Genomic DNA, 22,135 nt, shown 5'->3' on the forward strand with positions numbered 1-22,135 from the left:
ACATTTTCCAACTTGCCTTAAAGGCGTATAAATGATATGTTACATGACGTTTACAGGAGGAAACTTGTATAATTCATTGTTTCTGAAAGAATCACAACATTCATTTTGGAGGTCCGGAGCTTGTTAATGGTTGTCACTCTTCTTCCGTAAAGTTTTATGGTGGTTAGCAGTCTCGTAAGCCATCAAATAAAATCAATCAGACTATGGACGTCATCGAGAGCTGAGTAAAGCTTGACGGACTATGCTTACATTGCAACGGTTGCCAAATGTGTGATTGGTCAATGCTTTTGGGGGGGCGGAGTTTGCCAAAGGTCAATTACGGATACAACTCACCTGACTTTTGGCAGCGATATTCGGCCGAGCAAGAAAAGAAAAAGTGTAGTCAATAGTGCATAGAATTTGCCGGCACTCGACTAGAACTTTTCCTGGCTCAAAGCTTAAAAAAAAAAGAAAAAAAAAGACCAGAGACTCTTGGGTGGATTTACAGATTTACAGTCTGAGGTAAAACAGCAAGGATGTTAAAAAAAAAAAACCAAAAAAAAAAACCTGTGCTACTAATAATTCTGGGGTACATTATCACAATTCATTATAATCCACATTTATCCAGATTTCTCCTTACTTTGGAAGCATGTATTATTTTGGTATGTTTGAATTTGATAATGTCTATTCACAGTTTCATTTGATAAATCTTATGATTATTCTAGCGAAGTTTTACATTTATAAGTCTAAATTTACACATAAGAAACCATCCTTTATTTTTTAGTTTTTATTTTTGTATCCATGAGAAATTATTTTTTTGTCATTGTCTGGTTGTCTGTGTCCAAAAGCTGTAAAAACGTATAACTATTGCAAACTTATCATTTATTTATATGATTTTGTATCAAACTATTTTCTTTTCTTTCAGTTATACTATTGATTTTATTTGGTTTAGCTTTTGTATGATTAACTTCCCTGGCGTGTTCTATGCTCTAATTGTTTATAGTGTATTCAATGATTGTATTATCCCCCCCCCCCCCCCCCCCAATAGTTTGTATACTGATTGAGTGAATAGAGATTTAAAAAATAAAAAACTAAACTGGGCTACTCGTATGTACAGGAAGTAAACATGTTTCTTCTTATTCGTCCGAGTGCAGTTTAAAGGTCTATTTATTTTTATTATCCAAATGAATAATACTAGATTCATTTGGATCGTATAATTTTATTAGCTTTTTTAATTTATTTTTTAAGTAAAATTAAATCAACATTTTCGTGACATGAGATTTGTCCAACTGTAATTGCCGTAGATTTCACGTGGTAGCAGAAGAGCTACTCCATTCCAGGCACGACGCGTTTACGCTCGGCTTCACTATAAAAATAATTCAACACGAATTCGTACGGAACGAACTGACACATCGACACTTTGCCCCGTCACTACGTTATTGAAGTCAAACATAATTGCTACGTTTCGTGTCTAGTTCAGTCGTATCTCTCGGCCCTCTTTATTTTGCCTTAGCTTAGCTTATTTTAGCTTAGCTTAGCTTAGCTTAGTTTAGTTTAGCTTGGCTTGCTAGGCGCCAAAAACCGAGACGCGTTTGCTATCGACAAATTGGCTCAGCAGACGTCAATCGTGAGCGTAAAGTGTCGTGAATATCGTGTGAAGATGTTCACAATGGCGAAAGTCAAGGACGAAGAGGAGCTTTGTGGAGCACAGGAGGACAACGAGCGACAACGTCAACTGCTGGACGCCGTTTACAAGCAGCCTCGAGTTGTGTTGAACAGAGCAGGTTTGTCACTTGTTTCGTCGACACTTTTCAACCATATGTACCTTTTTATTTCTGTAATGACTCTTCACCGGGTCACTTTGTTACGATACACAGTTAGTTTTTTTCTTCAGTCGGTTTGGAACATTTCTCAGTCGATGAGAATTGGATTTAGCAGAGCTACAACTGAGGTAAAGTTAGCCGCCTTTTCTTTTTACGCGGTCAAGTCAGCCGCACTTCATTTTTTCTGTTCGCCCTTTTCTAGGATTTACGGTAGTGTGCTCGAAGAGACGCTTCGGCCTTGGGGTGAACCCCACAAAAGTGCCTAGAAAATGAGTTTCGCTCCACTGTCTGGGCACGACTTGTTCAATCCATTTTTTGATAGATAATACCCTTCTGAACTTTGGGTTAAAAGTTCACCCAATGTTTTCCTGCCCCAGTTTTGTCACAAGCCAGAAATGCATATATAGGTAAATAACAAAAAACGAAAATCTTGTGCTGCAGTTTTTGGTCATAAAACGTCTTTCATTAAATTTGGCAACATAAAATCATTCCCAGATGTTATAAATACATATACCTAAAATCAGAAACAAGTATTGGTGGTTTGGTGTACTCATGTGAATTTAGATCATTAAATATATCAAATTTGTGCCAAAAAAACGAAACAAAAAAAAGCTTCAACTAGAAGTGCCACCAGCACACGAATGTTACATTTAGCTATGTTTATGTTTCATATATAAAAACAATTCACAACCTACTATGTAATGAAAGGTGCACAAGAAGCAACATACATCGGCCAAAAATGGCTGAAAATACTACCATGCACCACAAACTTGGAACAAGGCAAAATGGACTAGATGAAAATAGATACATTCAGAGCCCAGATTATTGTAACATATAGAATATTTTTTAAAGTATCAGATTATGTCACAGCATGTCATTTATACCCCCCAGCCCTGCCCCACACACAAAAAATATTAATAAAAAAAGAATCAAATAAAAATCAAATGTACATTCACAATAAAACCATGGAACTTCATTGGAACGGCTCTTTTTTTTTTTTTTTGGGCAGACCAATTTAACAAAGGTCTGTGTTGTGGAAAAATTGAATACACTTTTTTTTTTTTTTTTTTTGCTTGAAAAGTGTTCCAATGGAGAGTTAACATCTTGATAATGAAACAAACAAAATGGCAGATTTTACAGCCCTGCACTGTAAAGTGTCCTCGTATGCCATGTGATTTTCCAACCTGATGTTGTACCAGATGTGTTAGTGTCACTTTCTTGGCTTACGTCAGTAGACTCAGTAGTTGATGTATCTGATGACTGAGGTACCCTGTCTAAAAGTTTGTCAGTTGTTGATAATGTCTCTACAAAAAACATTTCAGAGGTGTTGCGCTGGAAAGGGGTGTGAAAAACCAGCTGGGGGAAATCACGCCTCAATCTTCGTTTCAGTATATCCTGCCTGAAATAGAAAATTAAAGGGAAAGATGAGCACAAGATACACATATTCACATCACACTAGGGCTGCTCTATTATGGAAAACTAATCATCACGATTATTTTGGTAATAATTGAAATCAAGATTATTCAAAACAATTATATTTTGTTCAAATCAAGAAAATGTTTAAACATTTGACAATAAGACAAATAACATCATATGAAACACTATAATTATGTAAGTTGCTTTTGGACCCAACAAAATTTCTAATATATTATTTTATTTTTATTATGTTAGCAAAAATTTTAAGTTGGGGTGCAGCGTGTGCAGTAAGCTAGTTTTGACACGGGTGTATGGTAAAAGAACTCGTGTGGGCGTGCCGCAAAAACAACTCAAAATTAGTATTATTAATACTGCAACTATCGAATATTTTGGTATCCGGATATCCTACTGAAAATTCGAGTGAATAATCGTATATTTGGATAGAAATAAAAATATACCTATAGGCCTATATACTTTCTTGGTCAAAGAACAATTAAAACGAGAGCTGCGAGCAGCTATAAGCTCAGTCAGATGAAACGTGTAGGAGAAGTGGGCAAAAGTATGCCCCCTGAAAATGTGCAAAAATCGTAAAAAATGGGACATTCAAAAATTCGTAGCTCACTTCCTGTTCATTTTAGCACATGGGTCCAAGAGACTTTTTTTTGTAGGTCTTGGGCTCCCTCATACACCTAAAAATATTCGTCGTTCTTGCTTAAACGTACAACCGGGGCTGCTTCGTAAAAAATTTCTAGGGGGCGCTATTGAGTCATTTTTGTAAAAATAGCACAATCCAGGATAAAATATCGCTCATTTTGCCAGGCCAGATGTGTGTGCCAAGTTTCATGAGTTTCTGTGCATGTTTAGACCCTCAAAACTGGCGTTGTTTTCTTGGAGAACAGCGCTTAGCCACGCCCACAGCAATTCGCGAAAACTCACAAACTTCGTGTTGTGACATCATGAAGACCGAAACCCTCATCTGAGCAAATATCAGGTAGGTGCAGTTAATGTGGTTGGAGAAAAACATTGAAGAAAAATCATAAGAAAAAAAATTGCCAGAAGGTGGCGCTATCAGTAAGATGAAATATAAGTTCGTAGATGTCTTAAGGGCTGGACTCTCATCAAATGTGTGAAATTTTGAGAAGATAGGATTACCTGGGTCAAGTAAAAGCAGCTTTTATTGCCACGAAAAATTACCAGACTTTGCGGCACCGTAGCAGCCATACCCTTTGGCGAAAAGTTACAATATTCGGAGTGGGGTATGATCAACATCTTAAGGCTTTTCTGACCAATTTTCAACTGGATCCCTTCAACGAGCTAGGCACAGTAGCTAAAAACGTAAAGTATGACATTTATTGTCACCACTAGGTGGCGCTATATATATATAACAGAATTGTATCATATAGATGTTTTCAGGCCGTGACTATTAAGTTGCATGAGAAATTTGAGATTTTTTGGAGCTTGTTCATGGGAGTTATTCAGCATTTTGTCTTTCTGGATAAATTAAATTTTAAAGGCAATATTTGATGACCCGCCCCCGTCATATAGTATTCCAAAAAGTTAAGATATTTTGCCCAGTTGTTTTCTTGGGCCTTGAGATGATAAATGCCAAGTTTGAAGTCAATTGGATGAAAAATGTTTGCAAAGGGGGAAAAAGCATGACCACAGTGAATGTGCCAAAATGGGCCAAAATTGGACATTCAAAAATTCATAGCTCACTTCCTGTACATTTTAGGAAATGTCTTCCACTGACCTTTTTGTGCGTCTCGGGGTGCTACACGTGCCTGGCAATTTTCGTAGCTCTAGGTCAAACGGGCCGGGATTGGGTTTTATTTTTCTATGCTAGGGGGTGCTATAGAGTCGCATTGTTATGACAACTACATAATATCAAATATTTCGCCGGGCACGAAGAGACTGCAAAGTTTGGTGAGTTTTCGTAAATGTTTAGGTCCTCAAAAATGCGATCGTTTACGGAGAAGAAGAAGAAGAAGAAGAAGAAGAAGAAGAAGAAGAAGAATTCTTACAAAAACAAGAGGGACCTCGCAGCGATCGCTGCTCGGGCCCTAATAATCATAATAAGGTCTACAAGAACTGTATGGTGTTCAGGGATGAATAATTTTTCTCATGGATTTTTTTATTTCTTTTTTGCTGTAGTAATAAGTAATGCCACAGCTGATGCACATTTTGAATGACAGGGTTCCTCCTATTACTTCAAAATATAAAAATATAACATTTATAGAATAAAACCACAAGTATCCCAAATGCTATAAAAGGTAATGTTGTAACGAGCAGTGACGGGAGTCGGAGGCAGAGTGTTGAAGTCCGGAGCCAAAAACCGGCGTTTTATTGACATCAGCTTCTCAGCGTTTAACAGCAACAACAACTCACTCTGCGCGAGGCTCACAGACCTACCAACATTTTGTTCTTTTATCCTTTCATCCTTTCATCCTTTCATCCCAACAAACTCCCCCTTCGTCCCAACGTTCCGTGGGTGAATTATGTTCTAATCACTACACAAGCCCCCCCAGAATTCACCCACAATCAAACTCCGGATGACGGGACGGCAAAACTGCCCGACCCCTGCGGGTACAGGACCCAGGGAGCGAGGGCGGGAGGGACACAGCAGAAACACCAGAACAGTCCCGCGCACCAACTGGCGGGGATGCAGGAACAACTGGAAGGGACCCCACACGGTCCACAAGGCGCAGACCAGGGGGGCGGCCGCGGCGGGGGGCGCGGGGCACGTCCAAGGGTCCGGCCAGGTCAACATGAGCCGGTTTAACTTGCAACCCGGTGTCGGAGCCCCGAAGCGACTGGGTGTCACGGTCGGAAGCCTGGTCGGCCACCATCCGGGAAAAGTCGAGGCCCAGCTGTACCGTGTTGACGGCTGCCCTGGACAGACAATCTGCGACCACGTCGTCCTTGCCAGCGATATGTCGGATGTCCGTGGTGTATCCAGATATGAACGACAACTGTCGCTGTTGCCGCGCGGACCACGGCTCGGACAACTTCGACATGGAGAAGGCGAGCGGCATGTGATCGACGAAGACCGTGAACTCACGGCCCTCCAGGATGAAGCGGAAGTGGCGGATCGCCAGCCAGACAGCAAGGAGCTCCCTGTCGAACGTGCTGTACTTGCGCTCCCGAGGGACTAACCGGCGGCTGAAAAGGCGAGCGGCTGCCACGCACCTTCGACGCGCTGCTCCAAAACGGCCCAGACGGCAAAATCGGATGCGTCAGTAGTGAGGGCGATCGGGGCATCCGGGCGCGTGTGGGCCAACAAGGCCGCTCGGGACAGCGCAGCTTTCGTCTCTTCAAAAGCCTCGACTCTCACATCGGTCCCGTCGACCGCACGGTTAGGAGACACACCCTTAAGTGCGTCGTAAAGCGGGTGCATCACATGGGCAGCGTGGCGGATGAACCTGTGGTAAAAAGTCACCATCCCGAGGAACTCGCGGAGACCCTGGGCCATCTGGGGTCGAGGAAAAGCGGCAACAGCTTCCACTTTTGCCGGGAGCGGGGTGGCGCCGTCCTCATTGATGAGGTGGCCGAGGAATTTGAGACTGGAGAGGGTGTCCATGATAAACAGCAGCCGGCACTCTGGCCCCCACTCACAGCTGCAACTGAGTGGAGGCGTCGCCGTTTCCCGACGCAACAAAGGAGCAAGGGGCGCGGCACCTCTTCGCCTTGGTTCCAAAACGTGCGTGAAAATAGCATAAGCCAGGGGCTGATCGGCCATCCACGGCAGCGCATACCTTATGAGGTGCCATTGCGGCCGCCGGGACTGGGAAGGCGCGTGCAGAGGCCAAGACCTCGTGGTTGTGACGCTGGGTGGCCAGGAAAAAGCGGTCGGCTTCCTCCTCCAGAGCACGTGGTTCGGAGATGGTAGTGTTCGCTAGCGCCGTAGCTCTGGCCGCCGTGGAGCTCCCGAGCGCGGCCACGACGTGGTAGTAGCGCGTGGAATCGTCGGTAATTCCCCGGATGGCAAACTGAGCTTCAGCTTGTACAAACCACGTCGCCGCGGCCGACTCCCAAAACTCCGGTAACTTGAGATCAGCGGAGTTCACCATGTCGCTCAATTCGATCAAATTCTCAGCCTCGGAAATGTCAACGAGGCGGATGTCGGGGTCACCAATGTAGCGAGCAGTGACGGGAGTCGGAGGCAGAGTGTTGAAGTCCGGAGCCAAAGACCGGCGGTTTATTGATATCAGCTTCTCAGCGTTTAACAGCAACAACAACTCTGCGCGAGGCTCACAGACCTACCAACATTTGTTCTTTTATCCTTTCATCCTTTCATCCCAACAAACTCCCCCTTCGTCCCAACGTTCCGTGGGTGAATTATGTTCTCATCACTACAATGTCACGTTGGCCCCCACATTTAACTCCCCCCGCCACCGTCTTATTGCAGATGGAAGGATGTAAAACGAAAAGTGCAGTGTGAGAATCCATTGTAAAGAACGGTTAGGGTTTGCATTATTCAGAAATTTGGTGCCAACATTTTAACTTTTACTGCAAATGAATATCGGCTTCAAATATCGGTTATCTGCCTCCTTGACTACCGATAATCGGTATCGGTACCGGCCCTGAAAAAAGCATATCGGTCTATCTCTACAGAAAAGCCTTAAGATGTTGATCATGCCCCACACCGAATATTGTAACTTTTCGCCAAAGGGCGTGGCCGCTACGGTGCCGCAAAGTCTGAAGATTTTTCGTGACAATAAAAGCTGCATTAACTTGACCGAGATGATCCTATCTTCTCAAAATTTCACACATTTGATGAGAGTCAAGCCCTAAAGACATCTATGAACTTATATTTCATCTTACTGATAGCGCCACCTAGTGGCAATTTTTTTTTCTTAACAATTTTCTTCTACGTTTTTCTCCAAACACGTTAACTGGACCTACCTCATATTTGCTCAGATGAGGGTTTCGGCCTTCATGATGTCACAATGTCACAACACGAAGTTTGTGAGTTTTCGCGAATCGCTGTGAGCGTGGCTAAGCACTGTTCGCCAAGAAAACGCGAGTTTTGAGGGTCTAAAGATGCGCAGAAACTCATGAAAATTGGCACACACATCTGGCCTGGTAAAATGAACAATATTTTATTGTTGATTGTGCTATTTTTACAAAAATGACTCAATAGCGCCCCCTAGAAATTTTTAACAAAGCAGCCCCGGTTGTATGTTAAAGCAAGATCTACGAAAATTTTTAGGAGTATGAGGGAGCCAAAGACCTACAAAAAAAGTCTCTTGGACCCATATGCTAAAATGAACAGGAAGTGAGCTACGAATTTTTGAATGTCCCATTTTTGATGATTTTTGCACATTTTCAGGGGGCATACTTTTGCCCACTTCTCCTACACGTTTTTTCCGACTGACTTAAGACTTGACCTGGATCATGTCAAGACCTGAGCCAACAACAGACAGAAAAATCTTGACTTTTGGAAATACTATATGATGAGGGCGGGGCATCAAAATTTGTGTTTCGCACTGAAAAAGGATATGCTTAATAACTCCCCGATACATGCTCCAAAAAATCCCAAACTTGACATGTATGTTTATCATCAAGGCCTGAAGGTATCTCTATGACAACATTCAGTTTTATATGCAGCGCCACCTAGCCCTTGAGGCATGAAAAACAAATACCCCACTTACGGTATTTTTACAAAAATTGTAAACTCATTCTCAGTGTGATAACTAAGTCATTTATGAATTTTTTTTACTTTCCACCACTCAAAATGTTCACTGGCATCAGACCGATCCAAACATATGTATTTTTTATTTAGTTTTATTTATTTTTGATAGCCTCTATTGACGTTAAAAGCAGTATCGTGAATGAAGGATATGCTTAATAACTCCCCGGTACATGCTTAAAAAAAATCCCAAACTTGACATGTATATTTATAGTCAAGGCCTGAAGGTATCTCTATGACAAAATTCAGTTATAAATACAGCGCCACCTAGTCCTTGAGGCATAAAAAAAAAAAACACTTAGGGTATTTTGTACAAAATTTGTGAACTCATTGTAAGTATTATAACTAAGTCATTTATGAATATTCTTTTACTTTCCACTAAAGATGTTCACTGGTATCAGACCGATCCAAACATATGTACTTTTTTACTTTGTTTTATTTATTTTTGATAGCCTCTATGGACAATAAAAGCAACATCGTGCAATGAGTACGAGCGATGATGGGTATATATACTTTTGGAAAAAATACCAATCAGGTCAACTCATTCCCAAAAAATAAAAAAAAAGACGCTGATTTTTGCAGATCTTAACAATCACCAAAACCCATTGAGCTTGACACACACATCACACCTGGCAAAAAAAAAAATTTACATGTAAAGGATTATCATGCCATGTTCAAAGAAATTTTGCTCCTAATGTGCCAGTACCCCAACCCCTAAAGAAAAAAACATTTTTAATGTAATCTTAGTGAATTAATTGTAATTATGTCTTAATAATTTTCAACTATAGGTTGGCGATGCACATTTTAGTTAGCATCTGACTGGTCAAATTCATATGAAAAGCATAAAATTCCATATAAAACTTATTGCATGCCTTTGCGATATGCATATTGCAAGGGCCAATATCGCGATATCGATATTTTTTCGATATACTGTGCAGCCTTAATCGGAAGCATTTATTTGTGTGTGTTGAATGTGTTGTGTGTGTGTGTGTGGGGGGGGGGGGGGGGTGCGTGTGTGTGTGTGTGTGTGTGTGTGTGTGTGTTGGGGGCGGGGTCGATATATCTATACATGGCTTTATGTATCGATATTGGGATATGAAAAGGCGTATCTATACGATATCGATATATCAATATTTTGAACCCAGCCCTAGTTAATTCAATTGAAATAGAAAGGGTGTATGAAAACAAATTCCTTGTAGTAGTTATTGATGATAAATTATTTTGGAAGCCACACATAGAAAATGTTAAAAGGAAAATGTGAAAAATCAAAGGGATACTCTATAAAACTAAGGATGTCCTGAACATGAACTCATTATATACATTATATAGTTCATTATTATTACAATATCTGACCTATTGTGTGGAAATCTGGGCAAATGCAAATAAAACAAACACCAACTCTGTATTCAAATTGCAAAAGAGAGCTATAAGAATGATTAATTAATCAAAATATACAGAATCAACACATCCATTATTTATTAAATTAAATACAATGAAATTTTATGACTTGGTTGAGTTTAAATTAGCACCAAATTAGACACAGTCCTTATGATATAAGGGGTGCACATGTCTATAAAAAAACCCCAAAAAAAACCCCCCAAAAAAACCAAGAACAAATATTAAGCAAAGGTCTGTATCTGTTAAATGTCTTAATCTGTGGAATCATTCGGGAATTGCCCTGAAAAGATGTGACTCACTTGTTGAGTTTAAAAAAAAATGTTTAAAAGTAAAAAAAATAAATAAATACTTGTGTATAGATTTGTTATTCATTCACTCATGTGGCCCATGTGATAAACTTCAATATAAAATACATAACATCACAATAAATTAACTTTACCAAACCATGTGTATCTTGTGTCTCGCAGATGTCAGTGAAAAATATATTTGTCCTGAGCGGCAGGAGCCAGAGTTCCCTGGCGTGAAACAGGAGGAGGACTTGGAGCCTCTGCAAGTTAAAGAAGAGCAGCAGCAACAGCCTTCCAACATCAAAAAAGAGGAGCAGCTGCCACCATACATTAAAGAGGAGGAGGACTTCACAGAGTGTCCCGTGACTGGTGTCCATTTGAAGACTGAAGATGAACGTCAATATGAAGAGAACAAAGGGGCGGAGTCTCCAAGCAGCAGCTCAAGACAACAAATGACAAATGATGACAGCCGGTTAGCTCTCATGTCAGATGGTGAAGACGCGTCACACGCTCCTCACACTGCTGACGATGAACAGTGTGACGATGATGTGACATGTCACACTGATGGCAAACGGTGGAAATGTTCTCAGTGTGGAAAAACCTTTGGTTTCAAGTCTCAATTGAGAAATCATGCGATGGGCCACACTGGTGATAAACCCTTTGCTTGCTCTGTTTGTGGTCGAAAATTTACTCGGAATGACTACTTAAAAACACACACAAGAACCCACACTGGAGAGAAGCCCTTTGCTTGCTCGGTTTGTGGTCAAAGTTTCTCTCAGAAGGGAAGTTTAACAACGCACACGCGAATCCACACTGGAGAGAAGCCCTTTGCTTGCTTGGTTTGTGGTCAAAAATTTTCTTCCAAGGGATACTTAAAAATACACACACGAACCCACACTGGAGAGAAGCCCTTTGCTTGCTTGGTTTGTGGTCAAAGTTTCTCTCAGAAGGGAAATTTAATTATTCACACAAGAAACCACACTGGAGAGAAGCCCTTTGCTTGTTTGGTTTGTGGTCAAAATTTTTCTTCCAATCGATACTTAAAAATACACACAAGAACCCACACTGGAGAGAAGCCTTTTGCTTGCTCAGTTTGTGGTCAAAATTTTGCTCAGAGGGTACACTTAAAATCACACACAAGAACCCACACTGGAGAGAAGCCCTTTGCTTGCTTGGTTTGTGATCAAAATTTTGCTCACAGGGGACACTTAAAAACACACACAAGAAACCACACTGGAGAGAAGCCCTTTGCTTGCTCGGTTTGTGGTCGAAAATTTGCTCACAAGGAAAACTTAAAAATACACACAAGAACCCACACTGGAGAGAAGCCTTTTGCTTGCTCAGTTTGTGGTCAAAATTTTGCTCACAGGGGACACTTAAAAACGCACACAAGAACCCACACTGGAGAGAAGCCCTTTGCTTGCTCAGTTTGTGGTCAAAATTTTGCTCACAGGGGACACTTAAAATCACACACAAGAACCCACACTGGAGAGAAGCCCTTTGCTTGCTCAGTTTGTGGTCAAAATTTTGCTCAGAGGGTACACTTAAAATCACACACAAGAACCCACACTGGAGAGAAGCCCTTTGCTTGCTCAGTTTGTGGTCAAAATTTTGCTCAGAGGGGAAACTTAAAAATACACACAAGAACCCACACTGGAGAGAAGCCTTTTGCTTGCTCAGTTTGTGGTCAAAATTTTGCTCACAGGGGACACTTAAAAACGCACACAAGAACCCACACTGGAGAGAAGCCCTTTGCTTGCTCAGTTTGTGGTAAAAAATTTACTGCTAATGTAACGTTAAAAAGACACACAAAGACCCACACTGGAGAGAAGCCCTTTGCTTGCTCAGTTTGTGGTCAAAATTTTTCTTCGAAGGGATACTTAAAAACACACACAAGAACCCACACTGGAGAGAAGCCCTTTGCTTGCTCAGTTTGTGGTCGAAGTTTCTCTGAGAAGGGAAGTTTAACAATGCACATGCGAATCCACACGGGAGAGAAGCCCTTTGCCTGCTCAGTTTGTGGTCAAAATTTTGCTCATAGGGTACAGTTAAAAATACACGCAAGAGCCCACACTGGAGAGAAGCCTTTTGCTTGCTCAGTTTGTGGTCGAAAATTTGCTTGGAATATATGTTTAAAAGTCCACATGAGAACCCACACTGGAGAGAAGCCCTTTGCTTGCTTGGTTTGTGGTCAAAGTTTCTCTGAGAAGGGAAGTTTAACAACACACACAAGAACCCACACTGGAGAAAAGCCTTTTGCTTGCTCAGTTTGTGGTGAAAGATTCCCAACAAAGGGCAACGCTGAGAGGCACAAGTGTGCTGGTGAGAAAAGCGGTTGATGAATGAAGCTTGATATGATCTCATTTCGGAATTGACATTTAAAATGGTGCAGAAATTTCTACCGCTTTAATGAATGATTGATCTGTGTACTTGTATTGTGTGTTGTATGTGTCTTAGCCTATTTTGAAAATGAATTAGTTTTGAAAACGTAACATCAACCTGACAAGTGGCTGCAGATTATAACTGACGGCTATAATCTGTCATGTTGACATGTAAATGTCCGTTCATATGTTGTTTGTCTTATTTACATATTAAAAGGTTGTTGTTAAACACATTATTTTAGGTTAATTAATTATGCACAAATTAGTGTGTCAAAAAAATAACGCAACTGAGGCGCGTGAGCATGGCTCGTGAGTAGACGGGTTTCCTACGGCTCCCGCAGAAAATTTTTGGATTAATACATTTTGGACCTTGTAATCGATGGAACTTTTTTTGGAAAGACAGTTTTTGTGAACTAATTGCCTCACGAGTGGACAAATTCCCCCTAAATCGTCTAAACAGCAAAGTGGGAGACACAACTCGGACTCCCTAGGTAGTGTTAGCAAGGAAGCTAATACAAATGCTAACAATATGGAAGCACTAGCTAACGCAGTTTCTGCCGTGCAATCATCTATCGATTCGTTTCGGGAGGAGAACCGGGCCTCGATTGCCTCTTTGCATTCGATTTTGAATGTCTATGGCCAGCGAATTACGGATGTGGAGGACGGTATGAAGGAGTTCGACATGAGGCTTGGCAACGTGGAAACTTCTCATGCTTTACTGGCGAAAGAAAATGATGCGCTGAAGGAGAAGATGGCGTACCTGGAAAATTACACCAGGCGGCAAAACATACGCATTGTGGGAATACCGGAAAATGTGGAGGGCCCGCGACCATCGGAATTTATTTCCAAGCTTATCAGTGATGTGCTTGGGGAAGATAACTTCGAGAAACCACTTTCGGTGGATCGCGCCCACAGAAGCCTGGCACCCAAACCGAAGGATGGCGATAGCAGACCACGGCCGTTCATCGTTGGACTTCATCATTTTCAAAGTAAAGAGTTGATCCTTCGCCTCGCCAGACAAGCGGGCCCTCTCTTCTACAACGGATCAAGAATTCACATTTTTCCTGACTACAGCCCGGATGTCAACAAACGGCGTGCAGCCTTCTCCGAATCTAAAAGGAAGCTCCATGCCGCAAAGATCCAGTTTGCCCTCTACTTCCCAGCAACTCTGCAATTTACACACAACGGAAGACAAATGAGGTTCACCGATCATGTGGCGGCGCTGACTTACGTCAATGAAAACGTGACTTTGAGCTCCACTTCACAAGCTGCTGATGGTGATTGAGGTGAAGCTACTGACTGTGTTGAAACACGAATAACTGATTGAAAGGACGGTATTATCGTTTGAAGTTTCACGCACTAATTTCATAATTTTTATTTTATTTGTTGAAATGTATATTCTTTTCTTTTTACATCTTACATTGTGGGTGTGGCATTTTTTTTTTTTTATTTATGTCAATTTGTGAGTACACCATATGTGAAGCTACAATTATATGATCCCTAAATATTTAATTTTATTATTGATATTGTATTTTGTTTTGTTTTTCTTTTCTTTTTTTTTTCTCTTTTAGTTTCTTCAGGAGTACCGCCTTTCTTGCTATGCTGACTTTCCATGACTTGTAGATAATATTTAGTTTTGACAGAGTTAACGTCTCTCTCTCTCTCTCTCTCTCTCTCTCTCTCTCTCTCTCTCTCTCTCTCTCTCTCTCTTTCTTTCTTTCTTTCTTTCTTTCTTTTATTTATTAGAGCCCGAGCGGCGGCGGTGCCGCTGCGAGGCCCTATTGTTTTTGTAGGAATTCTTCTTATTATTGTGGGATGCTGAAAGCATCCCACATATGTTGTTTCTAACCTTTATTATTATTATTATTATTATTATTATTATACTTATTATAGCATTTTATTCTCAGCACTTTTTGCAATCAAACTACTCCTACATTATACTTCCGATTTACACCGTTCAAATTTCAACTTGCTGACAAAATTCACGCCTTTCTATGGAGAGAAATTTGTGTCTTTATTTTCAATCAAACAAAAAAGGAATTTGCAATCAAAAAAAAATTTCAATCAAACAAAAAAGGAATTTGCAATCAAAAAAAAATTTCAATCAAACAAAAAGGGGATTTGCAATCAAAAAAAAATTTCAATCAAACAAAAAAGGGTTTTCATATAAAATAAAAATTTGCAAACAAAAAAAAACATTTCAAACATGGATTTGTATTTTAACAAAATCTTTTGCAAACATTTTTTTCGTTTTGTTTGCGAATCTGTTTTTTGGTTGCGAATCTGTTTTTTGATTGAAACCTGTTTTTTGGTTGCGAATCTTTTTCTGTGTTGTGTGGGCGGGGTCCTCCGTTCAACCGATGATAGAAGCCTTGTCATTGGTCAGCTTGGAAGCCGCTGCGACAACTTTCATTGGTCAGATAGGAATGGGGGTGTGACAATGTTCGTCTGATTATTTCCTGGTTCATTTTGTCCAGTCGCCGCCAGCATCGAGGTAAATATGAACCCCCCCCTCACTTCTAGTTTTCCGTTTTGTTTATCTGACATTTATCTAAAAGCAACCCTTGATCTATCGTTTATCCGGTGATTTGTTCTAATCATTACAATTAACGTAATCACTCACTCAGCATTGCTTAGCCATGTTAGCTAGCTAGGTAACTGATGGTCCGATACGATACATGATACATACATACATACATGCATTTGTTTCACATACAGGCAGGGCTGGGAATCGAATTTATTTACACTAGCTGCTTCCCCTAAATCTTGGATGTTTGAAGTAGAGATTAAATTCGTGATAATTCTGTGATGTATTATTTATTTATTATATATTAGTGTATTGATTATTAGAAGAGATATGTTTTTCACAGTGTCCGTTACTTTTCTCTCTTGCAGTTATGTGAAAGAATGTATTGAACTTTTTCGTATTTAACCCATAAAAACTGCTTTTTTTTAACATCATTGGGATATACTTTTATTCAATTTTTGTGATACATTTTATTGACTGTTTTGTTTTGTTTTTTTCTAATACAGCTATATAACCTTGTTTTTGATGACCACATGAAAAAGCGGAGACTATTTTTGCAGACACATCAACTTTTTTTTTTTGTTACGTTATCTACAGTCTGAATGAGAATGAGCACGTCTTATTGCTCAACAGCAGAAAGCACAACACTGACTGGAATCTTGGGGAATTTGTGTGAACTCCAAGATTTATTTTTATTTTTTTAATGTTGTCATGGTTGTCTTGGCATGCAGGGCTCCAAGGAGGCGTGGCTTCAGGAGCCTCTGAGCATGATGGCCGAAGTCCTGAAGCTCCAGGATCTCCCTGCCATCCAGTTCCAGGTGGCCTCGCTGGCAAGCACTTTCCCCGACTTTAGGTAAACAGGAAGTGATGTCGTCTCTGAACTGCAACATGCCCAAAAGGTCACTATGCTCAGAAAGATGTGCGCAAAAAACAACAACTCTTAGGCCATTTTTGTTAGCATGTTAGCATTATTTCATCCGTGAAAACAATGAACATTATCCTGACCGAATGAGAGATCAAATTCATAAAACAAACTGCGCTTTATATTGTACCATATGAACAGCTTGTTAGCGGTTTGTTAGCAACATATTACTCCCAGGAATATTTCTTTAAAAAAAAAATTGCTCTGTATAACTCACTGACCATAGCCGATAACTCATACATGCTCAGGCAAGCTGTTGAAGTCACAGGGCGGCCATCTTGCTTCTCCGACCTTGCGAGCACACTACTGTATAAACTATACGCACTGACCTGTATATATGACTGGATAGCCAATAACCAGTTATTATGTTATTATGCTTATTCCTGATTATTTTATTACATTACATTAATAAAATGCTAATTATTAATCACTTATGAGAAGTTCTGGTCATTGAAATAAGTAGCCTCTGCTACATTTATTATGTCTTGGGTGTTTGAAATACAGAGGAAATGACTGAGATTACGTAATATAAATACATTTAGTTCCTGTGATTGTTTCATTGTAGTTTTCCTGTTTCAATAATGTTCAAAACATGTGTCAAACATAACTTTGTCAGAATTTTTTTTTTTTTTTTACATGTTTGGTAGTTCATTCAAGCACACTTTTCTTTACTTTTTAGATGCAGAAGATGAAGTTGGTGGTTGGTCACCTCTCTTCATGAGGTGATGTTGTGGATAACTGAGCAGGGCCACAAGCACCTGCTTATGTCAGACAGAGAGCAATTTAAAATATTAATAAACTTTGACCACAATTGTGAGGTACAAATGCCAGGTCACACATTATGTTACCCCCTGCACAAACACCATTACATTTCCAACTGCTCATATGAGTGATTACCATTCCTTTAAATCACATCTACTGACTGCTATCACCTTTGATGCCAGATTTGACACAGTGTAATTGAAAGGGCAAAAAAAAAATCACATCCATTTCATTTTTTTGAGTAATTACAGGCTGTTGCTACCAAAATGTTTGTTTTAAGTTTAACAGTTCATTTTCTGAGCTTTCTTGATTTCTTGTTGGCAGGCCAATCATTTCTTGAGAAAAATGTCTGTATAAAATCTATAAAATGCTGAATAATTGACTGGTTGTTAGTTCATATGCATGCTTTTTTTTATGAAATAAAAGTCAAACTGTTTTACACAGGAATTTATTTTCATTTTTTACATAAATTTAAATGACCCTTTGGGCCGCGAGACACTAGCACTAGAAGCAACATTGAGAGTCTGCAAATAAATGACGCGACCAAAACTCAAGGACTCCTTGTTTGGATTGATTTGCCGTAAAGCAACAAGTCTTTCCTCAGGTAAACGACAGTGGATGTCCGGTATAACGATCCCGTGTTCACCGTGATGGTCCAAGGGTAGTGTCTCTTCAGCTTGCTGGATCTGTAATATCAAATACATTTATGAAAGCTACAGTAACTCCAAGAACTTTTACTCATATAAAGTTTTTTCCTCTGGTTATGTACGCTTTTACCAGCAATAAAACTGCCCTGGCCTGCTCCTCTTACAGTAAACATGCATCTCGCTATGTCTACATTTTCTACCCCTTGGTCTGCTCGCACTCTAAAAGAAAAAATCTAGTCAGTGTAATTGCAAAAGTACACCTACAACTCAGATTCCCCCTCTTTTTCAACCTGACTCGTACAGTAAACAACCAGGACCAATAAATAATAATCACAGAATTATCACTAATTGAATCTCTACTTCAAACATCCAAGATTTAGGGGAAGCAGCTAGTGTAAATAAATTCGATTCCCAGCCCTGCCTGTATGTGAAACAAATGCAAAGGTTTCTTTATGAGTATAAAAAAAACAACAACAAAACTTCATCCGAACAGCTATCCCAAATTAGCCGTATATTTGTGTTTTGACTGCCAACAACATAGCTTCATGACTGACTCATGTATCGGACCATCAGTTACCTAGCTAGCTAACATGGCTAAGCAATGCTGAGTGAGTGATTACGTTAATTGTAATGGTTAGAACAAATCACCGGATAAACGATAGATCAAGGGTTGCTTTTAGATAAATGTCAGATAAACAAAACGGAAAACTAAAACTAGAAGTGCCCCCCCCCCACACACACACACTTCTAGTTTTCTGTTTTGTTTATCGGGGGGGGGGGGGGGGGGGGGTCATATTTACCTCGATGCTGGCGGCGACTGGACAAAATGAACCAGGAAATAATCAGACGAACATTGTCACACCCCCATTCCTATCTGACCAATGAAAGTTGTCGCAGCGACTTCCAAGCTGACCAATGACAAGGCTTCTATCATCGGTTGAACGGAGGACCCCGCCCACACAACACAGAAAAAGATTCGCAACCAAAAAACAGGTTTCAATCAAAAAACAGATCCGCAACCAAAAAACAGATTCGCAAACAAAACGAAAAAAATGCTTGCAAAAGATTTTATTAAAATACAAATCCATGTTTGAAATGGGTTTTTTTTGTTAGCAATTTTTTTTTAAATTTGAAATCCCTTTTTTGTTTGATTAAAATTTATTTGAGGTTGCAAATCCCCTTTTTGTTTGATTGAATTTTTTTTTGGATTGCAAATCCCTTTTTTGTTTGATTGAAAATAAAGACACAAATTTCTCTCCATAAAAGTATGGAATCAGAATCCTGCCAATACCTCGTAACTTCGGTTTGAATCTCCGAAAACATTTTTGAATGACGGAAAAAATGTTTCGAATCTCCAAAAATATTTTTGAATGACTAAAAAATCACAGAAAAAGCTGTAAAAAAAAAAAATGCTTAGAAAAGACAGACATTTTTTTAAAGTATGATTTTACAGTGTTTCACCCACAAATTTTCAGAGGTTCAAAACGGTCACCAGCCAAGTTTCAAAAATGGCATTTTGGCATTGTTCTCCCTCGGCATTTATTTGTTTCCCGTTTTTGAAACCTGTAAACGCTGAACGTTCTCAAAACGTTGAAAAAATATTTCCAAACGTGAAAAGTGGGTTTGAATCTCCAAAAAGTATATAAAATCATTCAAAATGACAACCTTTTTTTTTTTTTTTTTTTTTTTACAGTTTCACCCACAAACTTTCAGAGATTCAAAACGGTCACCAGCCAAGTTTCAAAAATGGCATTTTGGCATTGTTTTCCCGAGGCATTGGTTGAAAGACTGAAAATGTTTTCAATGTTGTTTTGAAACTGCAATTGACCTTTCGCATAAGCTCCGCCCCCCTTAGTTACTGTTGCTAGTCCGTCAAGCTTGGTGACTCCGACAGCACAAGCCGTGACGGGAAGACTTACACCGGCGTGTATTAGTGATTTCTTTTGGAGCAATACCAGTGCAATATCCTCCAGATCGAGGCAAAAAGGTTTACAATATGCAGTTGAGGGTTATAGTCATAATATTAAATTAGCCAGCGAAGGGGAAACATACAGGACGCACGCTAAATCTGAGAAAACCCCATGACCTATACTTCAGATGCAACCAGCACAGCATTATGGACCAGTCGTGCTCTTGTACTGCCGGGTAAGTTTTCTTACTTATATTAGTCTAGTATTGTTAAAATATGAGGATTACTGTTAGGTCAGCAAGTTAGCTAACCCAAGCCATGGATGTAGTTAAGGTTATATGGCTGGTTGGGATACTCCGGAGACGGGTGTCCGTTCACAAAATGCTGCATGAAAAATGAAAACAAGATAAGCTCGGGGCACTTATTAGGACGCTAAGTTTGCCAAACTTGATGAAGCTTTGTGTTCACGTTAGCTCGCAACATTTAGACGAATGCAAAAGCTAACAGAAGACATTAAACTAACATTAACCACTGACTGAACAAGCTTAACTTAGATGGCAATGACATTCTAGTAATATATTTTATTCATTAATAGTAACGACAATAACTTTGATATTGTTTTGTTATTGCCCCGAAAGCAAACTACACTACAGCTAGCTAGTTAGCCCGATAGAGTTAGCATAGTCTTACCTTAGCACAGTCCGATTTACATACTCCGTAGGCACACCGCTTCATCATTTTGGAGGTCCGGAGCTTGTTAATGGTTGTCACTCTTCTTCCGTAAAGTTTTATGGTGGTTAGCAGTCTCGTAAGCCATCAAATAAAATCAATCAGACTATGGACGTCATCGAGAGCTGAGTAAAGCTTGACGGACTATGCTTACATAGCAACGGTTGCTAAATGTGTGATTGGTCAATGCTCGTTTGGGGGGGCGGAGTTTGCGAAAGGTCAATTACGGATACAACTCACCTGACTTTTGGCAGCGATATTCGGCCGAGCAAGAAAAGAAAAAGTGTAGTCAATAGTGCATAGAATTTGCCGGCACTCGACTAGAACTTTTCCTGGCTCAAAGCTTAAAAAAAAAAAAAAAAGACCAGAGACTCTTGGGTGAATTTACAGATTTACAGTCTGAGGTAAAACAGCAAGGATGTTTAAAAAAAAAAAAAACTGTGCTACTTATAATTCTGGGGTACATTATCACAATTCATTATAATCCACATTTATCCAGATTTCTCCTTACTTTGGAAGCATGTATTATTTTGGTATGTTTGAATTTGATAATAATGTCTATACACAGTTTCATTTGATAAATCTTGTGATTATTCTAGCGAAGTTTTACATTTATAAGTCTAAATTTACACATAAGAAACAATCCTTTATTGATTTTTTTTTGTATCCATGAGAAATTATTTTTTGTCATTGTCTGGTTGTCTGTGTCCAAAAGCTGTAAAAACGTATAACTATTGCAAACTTATCATTTATTTATATGATTTTGTATCAAACTATTTTCTTTTCTTTCAGTTATACTATTGATTTTATTTGGTTTAGCTTTTGTATGTTTTAACTTCCCTGGCGTGTTCTATGTTCTAATTGTTTATAGTGTATACAATGATTTTATTATTTCCCCCCCAATAGTTTGTATACTGATTGAGTGAATAGAGATTTAAAAAATAAAAACTAAACTGGGCTACTCGTATGTACAGGAAGTAAACATGTTTCTTATTATTCGTCCGAGTGCAGTTTAAAGGTCTACTTATTTTTATTATCCAAATGAATCTAGAATTAAACGTATAATTTTATGAGCTTTTTTTTTTTTTTTTTAAGTAAAATTAAATATTAACATTTTCGTGACATGAGATTTGTCCAACTGTGATTGCCGTAGATTTCACGTGGTAGCAGAAGAGCGACTCCATTCCAGGCACGACGCGTTTACGCTCGGCTTCACTATACAAATAATTCAACACGAATTCGTACGGAACGAACTGACACATCGACACTTTGCCCCGTCACTACTTTATTGAAGTCAAACATAATTGCTCCGTTTCGTGTCTGGTTCAGTCGTATCTCTCGGCCGTCTTTATTTTGTCTTGGTTTAGCTTAGCTTAGCTTAGCTTAGCTTACCTTAGTTTAGTTTAGCTTAGCTTGCTAGGCGCCAAAAACCGAGACGCGTTTGCTATCGACAAATTGGCTCAGCAGACGTCAATCGTGAGCGTAAAGTGTCGTGAATATCGTGTGAAGATGTTCACAATGGCGAAAGTCAAGTACGAAGAGGAGCTTTGTGGAGCACAGGAGGACAACGAGCGACAACGTCAACTGCTGGACGCCGTTTACAAGCAGCCTCGAGTTGTGTTGAACAGAGCAGGTTTGTCACTTGTTTCATCGACACTTTTCAACC

The 22,135-nt window shown here is 39.7% G+C and overlaps 3 protein-coding genes across 4 annotated transcripts in view; 2 read left to right on the top strand and 1 right to left on the bottom strand.

Moving 5' to 3' along the window:
• LOC144007179 (uncharacterized) overlaps positions 1-22,135 on the bottom strand; it is a 337,746-nt gene that overhangs the window by 85,813 nt on the left and 229,798 nt on the right. The gene's annotated exons all lie outside the window — the stretch shown is intronic.
• LOC144007630 (uncharacterized) lies at positions 1,332-17,625 on the top strand. Of its 2 annotated transcripts, XM_077507442.1 has the most exons (4): positions 1,332-1,763; positions 10,773-11,064; positions 16,232-16,353; positions 17,102-17,625. In XM_077507442.1, exons 1-3 carry the CDS (start codon positions 1,640-1,642, stop codon positions 16,263-16,265), a joined length of 450 nt encoding a protein of 149 aa, XP_077363568.1. In that variant the 5' UTR covers positions 1,332-1,639; the 3' UTR covers positions 16,266-16,353; positions 17,102-17,625. The 2 variants fall into 2 exon arrangements, 1 of the variants encoding a protein (XP_077363568.1); XR_013280257.1 differs by lacking the exons at positions 1,332-1,763; positions 10,773-11,064 and adding an exon at positions 15,192-15,467.
• LOC144007275 (uncharacterized) lies at positions 11,108-13,206 on the top strand. The gene has a single exon (XM_077506738.1). It carries the CDS (start codon positions 11,228-11,230, stop codon positions 12,929-12,931), a length of 1,704 nt encoding a protein of 567 aa, XP_077362864.1. The 5' UTR covers positions 11,108-11,227; the 3' UTR covers positions 12,932-13,206.

This window comes from Festucalex cinctus, chromosome 1 (assembly GCF_051991245.1).
Source record: "Festucalex cinctus isolate MCC-2025b chromosome 1, RoL_Fcin_1.0, whole genome shotgun sequence".
In the NCBI taxonomy this organism is placed as follows: domain Eukaryota; kingdom Metazoa; phylum Chordata; class Actinopteri; order Syngnathiformes; family Syngnathidae; genus Festucalex; species Festucalex cinctus.

Bases quoted from the DNA above. Each gene is read 5' to 3' on its own strand.
- LOC144007275 (XM_077506738.1), top strand. From the start codon at position 11,228: ATGGGCCACACTGGTGATAAACCCTTTGCTTGCTCTGTTTGTGGTCGA.
- LOC144007630 (XM_077507442.1), top strand. From the start codon at position 1,640: ATGTTCACAATGGCGAAAGTCAAGGACGAAGAGGAGCTTTGTGGAGCA. The intron at 1,764-10,772 runs GTTTGTCACTTG...TGTGTCTCGCAG, and splicing joins AGTTGTGTTGAACAGAGCAG to ATGTCAGTGAAAAATATATT. The intron at 11,065-16,231 runs GTTAGCTCTCAT...CTTGGCATGCAG, and splicing joins ATGACAAATGATGACAGCCG to GGCTCCAAGGAGGCGTGGCT.